Source organism: Aulonocara stuartgranti (assembly GCF_965226115.1).
Source record: "Aulonocara stuartgranti genome assembly, chromosome: 10".
NCBI classification, from domain to species: domain Eukaryota; kingdom Metazoa; phylum Chordata; class Actinopteri; order Cichliformes; family Cichlidae; genus Aulonocara; species Aulonocara stuartgranti.
In genome coordinates this window covers 1,509,723-1,522,692 of record NC_138946.1, presented here as the reverse complement: position 1 = coordinate 1,522,692, position 12,970 = coordinate 1,509,723, and the positions used below count along the sequence as shown (strand labels likewise).

At 44.5% G+C, this 12,970-nt stretch overlaps 1 protein-coding gene across 1 annotated transcript; it reads right to left on the bottom strand.

Moving 5' to 3' along the window:
* Positions 1-9,803: 9,803 nt before the first annotated feature.
* LOC309716201 (odorant receptor 131-2-like) lies at positions 9,804-10,966 on the bottom strand (the record flags this gene model as incomplete). Its single annotated transcript, XM_082549879.1, has 1 exon — positions 9,804-10,966. The coding sequence occupies one exon, from the start codon at positions 10,964-10,966 to the stop codon at positions 10,007-10,009; it is 960 nt and encodes a 319-aa protein (XP_082406005.1). The 3' UTR covers positions 9,804-10,006.
* Positions 10,967-12,970: the final 2,004 nt, after the last annotated feature.

Below are 12,970 nucleotides of genomic sequence, written 5' to 3'. Positions count from 1 at the left end.
ACTGTTCTTAAACGTAACAGCAACAACAAGAAGTATCTATCGGCCTGATGTCCTGAGGGCAGACCTCAGCCTTCACTCAGCCTTCAGGATGAGTCTGATGTTCTGGTCTCCGAGCTCATAGATAAGGCTGCTCAGAGCTCTGCAAAGAACGATAAGACACGTAGAAGCATTCTGCACCAGCACAGACACTCTTCTTGAAACTGTTTTTGAGGTAAAAAACGGTTCACAGTTGAAGAAAGGCTGAAGCTCAGCAGTGTGTTACGAGGATTCAGGGCCAAAGCTGTGTCTGTGGAGGCCGGCCTGTCTAACACAATACCAGCAGACACACCGAATGTAAGGATGTATGAGAGAAACAGACGTATTTGTTCATCTGAAGAACCAAACCATACCGATGGTGGTGGCACGCCTCAGTAACACACTCCAGAGACCTCAGTGAGAGCAGAGTGAGGAGGAGGTAACAGCTGCTGCAGTCAGAGAGGAAAAGGCTCCGTCAGAGTCAGTTAATACAGTCGACTTGGACTGAGATGGACATTTTAATAGAAGCATTTAAGAAGCTGGACCATAAATGCTTATGGATATCATAACAATCAAACACCACACTCTCAAAAATCCAGAATCGAGAACCAGGCAGCTCTGAAGTCTGGTGTGAATTCCTGATCCCAGCAGGAAGTCGGAGCTGCTCTGTTTTCCCAGGGCACCACGCCGTGGTCGCTCGTTGCTCCTGATACTTACACAGACTGAAAGCAGAGTCTGATCCCCATAGCAGAAGTGCTGCCACGTGTGTGGACAGACAGAGATGGCCCGTGTGTTTATTTGGTAGTTCAATGAAAGGCTTCAGTTAAGACGGAGGAAAAAAAATTGAGTTCAGATTTTTTCACGTTATACAATATTTGAAATTTTATAAAAAACACTACATTTTCTGAAATATTTGTGGGTGTTTTCTTGTTTGTTTGTTTTTCCTACTGCTTGAACACTAAAGTGGCCCTCGCATGAGATAACAGTGCCAGCAGAGCCCACAGCTAATTTTTGTTTGAGACCCCCTGCTTTGGAACAACAGAGGTAAATTAGCAGTGAGTGCAGCTGTAGCCAATGTAGGCTGGAGTACTCATGCTGCTCGTGATCAGAGAGGATCTGGAGGGGAATCAGGATGTGACTGAGGTGGACAAAGATGAATCAGAATCAGAATACTTTATTGATCCCTGGGGGAAATTATTTTTTGTTACAGTGCTCCATTATAAACCAACATTAAGACAAGACAGACAATACGCTAACTAAGAATAGTACAATATATACATATATATAAGTGGATGCATTGTACAGGGAGCCACAGGCAGGAATGATTTCCTGTGTCGTTCAGTGGTGCTTTTCCGTAATCTCAGTCTCTCACTGTGACTCCTGTGACTGACCAGCATGTCATGGAGTGGGTGGGAGGTGTTATCCAACATTGGAGTGGTTTCAGGAACTTTCTGATGATTTTATTAACAAAAGCCAGAAACAGAGCAGAGGTGTCACCAACAAGGTGCTAAAAATGCTTAAGAGGAGTGTTAGACACAGTCTTTAGGTCATCCTCTTCTCTGATGCACACCACGTAAGGAACTCTAACTTGAAACACAGGGTTTCTCACCACAGAGCTTCAGATATCTTGGTTTTTGATTAGTTTTTGTTTTTATTCTTGTTTTGCTAGGGAGACACTGACGAGGTGACCAGAGGTTCAAGCAGCCCGGGAAACAAATCAGCAGCACAACCTGCTCAATGAGAGAAGATAAGTCTGTGTTTAAGGAATCGATGGAGAAGTAGCGCCATCTGCTGGTGGCTAAGCAGATTGCATGCAGCAGTTGTACTCCGTTCCACAGAGACGGTGCATGAATCTGTGACACCTCCAGAGCCAACAATGAACTGAAGCCGGTTTTGTCTGAAGAAGGCTTTCTCTTTGGTAAATAGACTGATTCTTCATACAAGCACCTTTTCCACGCTTTCTATCTAACATTCACATTCTGATGGATGCATCAGAGAGACACTTGGCGTTAGCATCTTGCTTAAGGATATCTGACATGCAGACTGGAGCAGACAGGGGTCGTAACACCAATGACCTGCTCGACCTCCTAAACTACAGCCACCCCATTGTTAACCATTCCTCACCGTTGGTCTCGTGACCGTGGTCGGGAGACACAAGGGGAGATAAATGTGTTAGCCATTACTGCATATAAGGTGGGCATAGTTTTAACTAGTGCACCAGTGACAAAGAAAACATTAGCTCAACTACGGTGTACATACATGTACAAAATAAAGCATTTCAAGTGCCGTAAAGTAGGAAAGAAATTACACAATTGTAACTATTACATGGTGACCGGGAATAACTAACTTATGGACAAGTGCATGTAGATAGCCCCTTAGGTTTTTCAGTTACTTTTTTTTTCTTATATCAACACTCAAACAATTAAAAAAAGATACAGCCCTCTTAAACCATTGTAGCTAAGACTGTAGGAGAATGAAATGATTTAAAACTCGAACTGAATCTTCAGTCCTACTTGGAATTGTCCATAGTAGATAAATCGAGCTAAGTGACCCACACACCATACCGGTCTGGTGCTCTGCGCCGACAAGTTGGTCGTTGAAACTGCTGGCCCAGAAGGCCTGGCTCAGCCACCGCACCCTCACCATTCTCATGGTCTACATGGAAAGGGGACAATGGGACAAGCACAACCGGAGCAGGATCGGCTGCAACTGAGATGGATGGCTGAGAGAAGCTGGGGCCATTGCCAGCTGCAGTGGAGAGCAGACTGTGCAGACCCAGATCACGGTCTGCTGGGTGATCCTCTAAAGTTGGCGGTGGGACCGCCGTAGGTGACCAATGATGAGCTTGATCCAGGACCCAGGTATTGTCCAGGGGCTCACGGCAGCGATAATGCTCTAGGTCGTCATGGTGGACAACTTTCACTTTAGACCTTGGGTTCTTTAGACCTCAGGATCCGATAAACTAGGTCATCCAAATGCCCCAGGACAATGAATGGTCCTTCATACGATGGAAGAAACCTTTTGACATTGTTCTTGAGGTGACGTGTTCCTTTGATGAGATACGACACAGGATCTCCAATCTTGTAATGTGTGTGGCAACATTTATTGTCATATTGTCTCTTTGCGTGCGTGACTGACTCAAGCAAGGCTTCCCTGGTGATGAGGTGGCCCAGCTCTAGCCGCTTGTGCATCTGTTGCACATACTCTAGAGCTGAGGGTTGGTTGTCTGGATCGGGAGGTAAAGCTGCGAAAAGGTCCACTGGCTCATTCAGTTCTTGGCCGAACATCATGAAGTTTGGGGTGAAACCTGTACCACTGTGCTTGGTCGCCCTGTAGGCCATAACAGCGTACGGGATCATCAGGTCCCAGTCCCAATGGCAACGTTCTGCTGTGGAGGCCAGGATCTTTTGGGAGAGTGGCATTGAAACATTCAACCTGGCCATCTGACTGGGGTCGGAATGGCGTTGTGTGAGTCTTGTCTATACCAAACAAACTGCACACCCCCTGGAACTCGAATTCGAAATTGCGTCCCTGGTCACTGTGCAGTGCTTGAGGTATCCCATAGCAGCACACCCACTGAGAATCAAAGACCTCAGCGACAGTCGCAGCCCGTTCACCTGGGATAGGAAAGGCTTAAGTCTACTTTGTAAAGTAGTCTTGTATCTCAAGCACATATCGGTTTCTGCGCTCCGTCTCATTCAGTGGTCCCATAATGTCCAGTGCAATGCACTCATTTTGGGCTTCGACCCAGACAGTTCCCATCTGAGCTTGTGGTGTCTTCTGGGGTCGGGCTCTGGACTGACAGCTTGTACAAGTACGGCACCAGAGTCCGACGTCTTCCCTCATGTGATACCAATAGAATCGGGTTCTTGTCTGGCCACAGTCCTTTCGACACCAAAATGTCTGCCCACTGGCCCTTCGTGCATCTGGCTCATCACCTCTGGATGTAGTGTTAAATTCCGGTTCTTTTGGCTTCTTTAGGACCAAGAAAGACACGGCTCAAGAGTGGTCTTTTACTTTAAAAATGATCTTTAATTTACATATTCCGGAATATGGAGACCTGAACACAAAACACACAACCCCAGGTCTGAAGCACAAACGGAAGCCTAGGTGTTTATATTCTTGCTCTCTACGTCACACCACACTTTAAGTTTCGATCCAACAGCCGAGTTGGTTTCACTTTCTAGCTGCAAAAGCATGTAATTTCCTGTCAGCCTGCAACCTAGTTTTACACTGAAGTCTGGGCCTCTCATAAAACACACTAATCAGCATTCAGATTATATATTTTATTTCCTAATAGACCCCCTCTTTAACTAATTCTATTAGTTAATCTAATTAACTGACTCCCTCAAAAACTACTGTTTACTAACAACAGATATAATTAGCTTTTCCTGGTCAAAGGGCCTACTTACGTTTATAGAATAGAATAGAATAGAATAGAATTCAACTTTATTGTCATTGCACATGCACAGGTACAGGGCAACGAAATGCAGTTTGCATCCATCCAGAAGTGCTTTAGTGATATAGATATATTACAATATATATTAGCAATAATATAGATATGTGAGTATATTACAGAAATGGGTCTATTATGGTATGTTATAATGTACACGGTATGAAGTATGTTGTGAATATTCTATAACTATAAGTATGTACAGGCTGTAGTGAGTACAAGCTATGTACAGGCTATGAACAGGATATAAATATGAAAAACTATACAGAATATGAAATAAATAACTTTACAGAATCTGAGATATACAGCTATACAGAAATGGGAACTATGCAAGTTGTAAACAGTTGTAGGATTAAAGATTATCGAATGTACAGAATGATTATTTACACAGAGCTATACAGTAGTGCAGTTAAGATAAGTGAGATATGTGGATAGTTTCTACAGAGGCTATATAAAGTGCTAGTGGTTGTGAGTGGTGGTTCAGTCCATGTTATTATTGTGTGTTTGAGGGTACAGTTGTCCATTGTGGGTGTGTGTATGTTCAGTCCATGAGTTTAACGTGGGTCAGATGTCAGGAGGCAGAGTTCAGGAGTCTGACAGCTGTGGGGAAGAAGCTGTTCTGGTACCTGGTGGTCTTAGTCCGGAGGCTCCTGTGGCGCCTCCCAGAGGGCAGGAGGGTGAAGAGTCCATGTGATGGGTGACTGGGGTCTTTGATGATTTTCCCAGCCCTTTTCAGACACCGCTTCCTGTAGATGTCTTTTATGGCAGGAAGTGGTGCTCCGGCGATGCGCTGGGCAGTTTTCACGACCCTCTGCAACGCCTTCCGGTCCGAGGCAGAGCAGTTCCCGTACCAGACTGTTATACAGTTGGTCAGGATGCTCTCGATGGTGCAGCGATAGAAGTTCACCAGGATGTCTGAGGACAGGTGGTTCTTCCTCAGAGTCCTCAAGAAGAAGAGGCGCTGGTGAGCCTTCTTGACCAGCTTGGAGCAGTTGGTCGTCCAGGTGAGATCTTCGGAGATGTGGACTCCCAGGAACTTGAAGCTGCTCACACGCTCCACAGCCGTCCCCTTAATGTGGATGGGTGGATGTGGGTCAGCATTCCTCCTGTAGTCCACGATGAGCTCCTTGGTCTTCTCGGTGTTAAGCAGCAGGTTGTTTGTGTCGCACCACTCAGCCAGACGATCCACCTCCTCCCTGTAGGCGGCCTCATCGTTGTCACTGATGAGGCCAATCACCGTGGTGTCATCTGCAAACTTAATGATGGTGTTGGAACCATCAGCAGGTCTGCAGTCGTGGGTGAAGAGGGAGTAGAGGAAAGGGCTCATCACACAGCCTTGTGGTACACCGGTGTTCATTGTGATGGTAGATGAGCAGCGGTTATCCAGCCGGACATGTTGGGGGCGGTTGGTCAGGAAGTCCAGTAACCATTTGCAGATGAGGGAGCTGATGCCCAGGTCTGTCAGTTTCCTGATGAGTTGTGAGGGGTGGATTGTATTGAATGCTGAACTGAAGTCTATAAACAGCATTCTGGCGTAGGTGTTGTTGTTGTCCAGGTGTGAGAGGACAGAGTGCATTGCGATGGAGACTGCATCCTCTGTGCTCCTGTTCCGGCGGTATGCGAATTGGTGGGGGTCCAGGGTGGGGGGGAGACAGGATTTGAAGTGTGCTAGGACCAGTCGCTCTAAGCACTTAGTGATGATGGGGGTGAGTGCTACTGGGCGGTAATCATTGAGGCAAGATGGGTTGGAGTTTTTGGGTATCGGGACGATGGAGGTGGATTTGAAGCAGGCCGGTACCACAGCGTGGGCCAAGGACAGATTGAATATGTCTGTGAGCACTCCTGCAAGCTCCCCAGAACACGCTCTGAGAACACGCCCGGGGATGCCATCAGGGCCTGCAGCCTTGTGGACATTGATCCTGCTCAGCACCGCTCCTACATCGGTGGGGGAGAGAGTCATAGGTTGGTGGTCTGGCGTCATGTCTGCTTTGGTTGTGGTTGTGGGGTTCCCTCGCTCAAAACGAGCATAAAAGTTGTTGAGCTCGTTGAGGAAGGAGACATCAGAGGATGCGGGGGAGGGTTTGGTGGTCCTGTAGTCTGTGATGGTCTGGAGTCCTTGCCACATGCGTCGGGGGTTGGAGTTGGAGAAGTGTTCTTCTACCTTCTTTTTGTAATGGTGTTTGGCTTTTTTGATGCCCTTCTTTAGATTAGCCCTGGCTGTACTGTAGGCGTGTGCATCTCCTGACCTAAAGGCGGTGTTGCGGGCCTTCAGGAGGAGACGAACATCCCGGTTCATCCAAGGCTTCTGGTTGGGGTACATGGTGATCCGTTTCTGGGTGGTGACACTGTCTGTGGTTTTGGAGATGTAATCCAGTACAGATGAGGCGTACTGGTCCAGGTCTGTGTGGGTGAACATATTCCAGTCTGTGTTTTTAAATCTGTCCTGGAGCACTGCGTCTGTCCCCTCTGGCCACACTTTAATTGTCCTCACAGCAGGTTTCACACGTTGGATGAGTGGTGAATACCGAGGTGTAAAAGCACCACTGTGGGGATTCCACAGCTGAATTATCTGGTGCCTGAGTCTAACTCCGCTGATCAATACAGGGATAAATCCCTAAACCAAATATCCTAACCTAATATCTCTTTTCTTCGCTGACGTCACCTTCAACAAGCACAACACATCAACTTAAAATACTCCCCAGGATTAATCACAATAAATTTTGTCAAATATCCCCAAACGTTACTTTTATTTATCCCAAATTACCAAAAATTATCATGGACATGTCACCTGAAATCTACTTAACAGATTTTATAATTTAATTCCCCCACTTCTGAGCCAATTTGACGGTCACGATCATCAACTCAGCGGACAAATAATTTAGAATTCATCCAATATGCACAAATTTTGAACAGGCTTGTGCTTACCTTTAAATCTTTTAGACCGGTCTGTTGTCCGCCTCATATCAGATCGTACCTTAAGCTCCGAATTAGACCCCTCAGCCGCAAAAGAATCCGGGTCACTTTCATCTAGTTTCACTTTCTGGCTGCAGGTCCTATTTTCTCTGCAAAAGCATGTAGTTTCCTGTCAGTACTTTTTGGCACAGACTGTACTCAGAGTTGGGCCTCTCCTAGAACAATCTAATCAGCAAATAAGCATTCAGATCATATATTTAAATCCCAACATGAGGCAGACAGAAATTAGCATAGACACCTGGGATACTGAAGGGATGAGGCTTTAATAACGGTACTGCACATTCTGTTACACACTGCATAGGCTGTGGCCCGTTAGAATGCTGAACCCCGAATTGTATTTACACTGTAATATGGTGAAATCTTGTTCATTTTTCTGCAAATTTACCATGAAATTGCATAGTAGTTAAAATTACTTACATTGTTTCTTTGTTTTCTATAGCAACCTGACATGTTGCCCTCTTATTTTAGTGTACATACTTTTAAGTATTTGTTGGTAAATATAACTAAATTGTTCTTTCAAATAAATTAAATTAAAATTCCAGTTAATTATGCCCTAGTCCAAGTGTTGCCCAAGCTTCCTCTCCATCAGAGGAGTGGCGGTCAGAGCTGATTTTCCAGTTCACATAGCACCACCTGTCATATTCCCACCTGTACTGATGGGCCCATAGGACCCAAAATGTTGGGTAAATGTTCACTATACTTTTTAATGTATGTGTATTTGTATGTACTAAACTAAAGTATCAGCTTCATTCACAAAAGTTGATTCTGTTCATCTGGTTGTTTTCAGTGGGAGAAACTTTCCGTCATTCATCCAAGTGACTTCTTCAGTCTCAGCTGACTGCAGGTTTCCCCAGTCTTATAAGCATTACATTTACATAATTACTGAAACTCGCACCACTGAAGGAACAATGGGCTGGGAGGTCAGATCCTTGATCATTAATATGCAAACTCTTGTGCCTATTGATCAACAACCACTGATCAGTGGCCACGAGTACCATTCACAGAGGGTTGGGGAATAGCTGCAATCACAGCATTGTAAGATGGTGAAAGAGGTACCCTTAGGCTCCATCTTATCTTAATGACCTTGTAGTACCATATCACCCTATTAGAGCACTTCGCTCTCGCTCTGCAGGCCTACTTGTTGTTCCTAGAGTATTTAAAAGTAGAATGGGAGGCAGAGCCTTCAGTTTTCAGGCCCCTCTTCTGTGGAACCAGCTTCCAGTTTGGATTCAGGAGACAGACACTATCTCTACTTTCAAGATTAGGCTTCAAACTTTCCTTTTTGCTAAAGCATATAGTTAGGGCTGGACCAGGTGACCCTGAATCCTCCCTTAGTTATGCTGCAATAGACGTAGGCTGCCGGGGATTCCCATGATGCACTGGGTGTTTCCTTTCCAGTCACCTTTCTCACTCACTATGTGTTAACAGACCTCTCTGCATTGAATCATATCTGTTATTAACCTCTGTCTCTCTTCCACAGCATGTCTTTATCCTGTCTTCCTTCTCTCTCCCCAACCAATCACAGCAGATGGCCCCGCCCCTCCCTGAGCCTGGTTCTGCCGGAGGTTTCTTCCTGTTAAAAGGGAGTTTTTCCTTCCCACTGTCACCAAAGTGCTGCTCATAGGGGGTCATATGATAGTTGGGTTTTTCTCTGTATGTATTATTGTAGGGTCTAACTAAGACAAAAACTGTGTGAGGCCCGGGTGGACGATAGATGATAACAAATAAGACTGTTTCTGAGTTTTACAGCTGGGGTGGAGGCAAAGTCTTCTTGGGTCTTTGGTTGATTAATCAGGATATGCAGAAGAAGATTAATGGATGGAGACTAGTATTTTTACTTTACTTTGATAGTTTTTTTTATCATGTACTATAATATATTTTATACTGTAGCTGTGTTGTGTTATTACAGTTGTGAGCCTCAGAATATTGTTTGATAGCAACATATTTAATCAGTAAGAGCTGCAGAACTGTAAATAAGAGAGTTAGTAACAGCCATGAAACCACGACGTCACACTTACACAGACCTGTTCTAAAATTTTAATTTGATTAAACAGAAATAAAGCAAAACAAATCCTGCCTTCACTGTAACCAAACAGCCTCCTCAGTGAATGTAAATTATATAACTTTTCAAATTATTGTGACTGACAGGGTTAGCACTGCTTCCTCAGAGCAAGAAGATCCCGGTTTGAATCCCACTTCCCACAGTCCAAAGACATGCATATTAGGTTTCTGTTCGTCCTGCGATAGACTGATGATCTGTTGAGGGTGTACTCTGCCTCATATCGCACCAAAGCTGGGAAAGGTTACAGGCCCCTGAACCCTGAGCTGGATAAGTGGAAAGAAATAGATAGATCACCAGCCATCCATTCTGACTGCAACTAATGGAGGATTATGAAAATTATAACAAGGACAGGCTTGTATCGCTGGATTCTAAAAAACGACTGTAAAAAACAACATGTTATTCTTAAAAGGAAAAAAACAGGAGGAGAAGCTTCTAGTTAATTTAGGATAGTCACTTAGTAGACAGTGTGACAGAAACATTCATTGCTTCTTTCCAAATGTACTCTAAGGGTAAATCTTAGCCCCCGCCGTGACAGCTAAAAGTTTCAGTTGACAACATAGATTATAAACAAGGATGGGTCTGATGGTCTGGTCTCTGAGACCATAAATAAGTGCACTCAGACATCTGGGGAGAATAAAAAGAAGGACGTAAAGAGCATTCTGTATGAGCAGAGACACTCTATTTGAAACTGTTTTTGAGGTGAGTAAAAGTAATGCATTGTTCACAGTTGAAGAGAGGCTGAAGCCGAGCTGCACCAGATGTAGCAGCAGGGTGTTACGAGCCTTCCCGGCTGAAGCTTTGTCTGTGGAGGCCGATCTAGCTGCCAACATAACACCTACATAGGAGCAAGTGACTCCAACAAAAGCTGACACAAACAGAAAGCAAGTGTAAGCTTTGTCATACTCATGAGATACAGGTGTGAGAAACATGAGAAATGTATTACAAACATATCTTTTCAACTGCAGACGCTGCAGCTCTTCAAATGGAAATTCTAACAGCAGCAGAACTCGAATGAGAATATTCAGTGAACAAAAGATCCAAATCGTAATAATGGACACCTCTGTGTTTCTGATGGTGATGATAGTAGCGTGCCTGAGTGGGTAACACACAGCTACATATCGCTCCAGAGACATCAGCACCAGAGTGAGAGGAGAGATTTCATTGGTGAGATTAGCAAACATGACAAGAATACCACAGACAGGATAAGGTAACGTTATTCTACAAATAGACATCATGTATAGTATCTGGCTCACTGCCATCTGTAGCGTGTCTGCAAGAACGAGGTTATACAGGAGAATGTAACGGCAGGTTTCACGAAACACTGATTTACTCCTCAAGGTGAACAACATGATCACATTAATGCAGAAGAAAACACAGCATGGTAATGTAGTCAGGGAGGAGAGCAAACCTCTTTCTAGGTCATGCAGTCCAACAGAGATGTTGGTCTGAGATATATCAGACATATCAAAAGAAACATTGATATCATTAGACAAGAAGAATGCAATAAGTTTCTATTCTTATAAATTCTGGTTTAAAACTCCAGTTGTTTACCTGTGCAGGTAATTATCAGGCTTTAGTCTGTGCTTGGTCCTATGGAGGGCTGGTCTGCCAGCTTTGCCTGCATTTGAATGTCATATATATCATTTCCTTTACAACACAGAGTCATGTGACACAGTTATTTGTCAGCATGGTAAGCAGGCCAGTAACAGATGATGTAATCGAATTTATCACACTGACTGATTGGTTCACACAGTCTCTCCACATGTGAACATGGCCTCTCAGTGCCACACCAACACGTTCTCACTCCCATCTCGTGTGACGCATGGTCAGACTCCCTCTGCGTCACTTATCGACGCGCAGGGTACCCCCCTCACGTCGAGAAGTGACGTGCAGGGTCCTCTCATTGAATACTGTAGAGCTCCCTAAACGTTGCTTATTGACGACAACAGATTGCCGCGGAAGAGCCTGATGTCCGTATATTTATATATTTCCGAAATCACATTGTAGTGACGTATACTGAACACAGTAAATTATATAATGTAAACAACTACCTGAGAAACAGCAGAGAAATTAATTATAGGCTGTTACTTTTGTATCGTTTATTGCATTTATGGAGGGAGTGATGTATGCTGGGTAATGGCACAGCTAGCTACTGGGTGACTTTATTCACCCGCTTCGGCTGTTATCAGTCCATACAATGGGCGTTATTAGCACAAATCAGTCCCATAGATATGGTTGTTCTCATCCATCCAGATGGAGGATCACTAACAGGAGCGTGGAAGACTCCAGAATCCACTCTGGCTGGAATCCGGTGTATATGCAGTGTGTACAGGTAAGACCATTTAAACGGACAGCATTTATAGAATGACTATTAAAAGTCAGCGAGTGTCAATAATGTTAATGTGGTTATGTTAGTAATACACCGAGTGCTAATATAACAACTTTAAGATGCATTTGTAGATATTATTACGTGTTTTACCGTCTTTATGGTGCTAGCTTACGGTGTAAACGTTAGCTTATATTGGAGGAAAGCTGTTACTGTTTAAGATAAGATAAGATAAGATAAGATAAGATAACCTTTATTAGTCCCACACGTGGGAAATTTGTTTTGTCACAGCAGGAAGTGGACAGTGCAAAAGTTATGACGCAAAAATTAGAATACAATAAGAATAAATACAGTACACAGCTGTACAGAATAGAATAAAATAATATACTATATACAGTAGAATAAAATAGAATAAAAATATACAATAAGATAAAAATAGAATACGAATGCTATATACAACTGAGTAAAAATACAACGATGCCAGAAAGGATTATTGCACTTAGTGTTATTGCACATGTGTGGATGTGTGTGTTTGTTCAGTTAAAGTCTTTGTTGTGGAGTCTGACAGCAGTGGGGAGGAAAGACCTGCGAAATCTCTCCGTCCCACACCGTGGGTGCCGCAGTCTCCCACTGAAGGAGCTGCTCAGTGCTGTCACAGTCTGCTGCATGGGGTGGGAGACGTTGTCCAACAGGGATGACAGCTTAGCCGCCGTTCTCCTGTCACTCACTACCTCCACTGGGTCCAGAGGGCATCCTAGAACAGAGCTGGCCCTTCGGATCACCCTGTTCAGTCTCTTCCTGTCCCCAGCAGAGATGCTGCCGCCCCAGCAGACCACGCCATAAAAGATAGCAGAAGCCACAACAGAGTCATAGAAGGTCTTCAGGAGTGGGCCCTCCACCCCAAACGACCTGAGTCTCCGCAGCAGGTACAACCTACTCTGCCCTTTCCTGTAGAGGGCGTCTGAGTTATGAGTCCAGTCCAGTCTGTTGTTCAGATGAACACCAAGGTACCTGTAGCTGTCCACAGCCTCAATGTCCATACCCTGGATGTTCAGTGGTTGCAGTGGAGAATGCTTGTGCCTGCGGAAGTCTACCACCAGCTCCTTGGTTTTACTGGCGTTGATCTGGAGGTAGTTCAGCT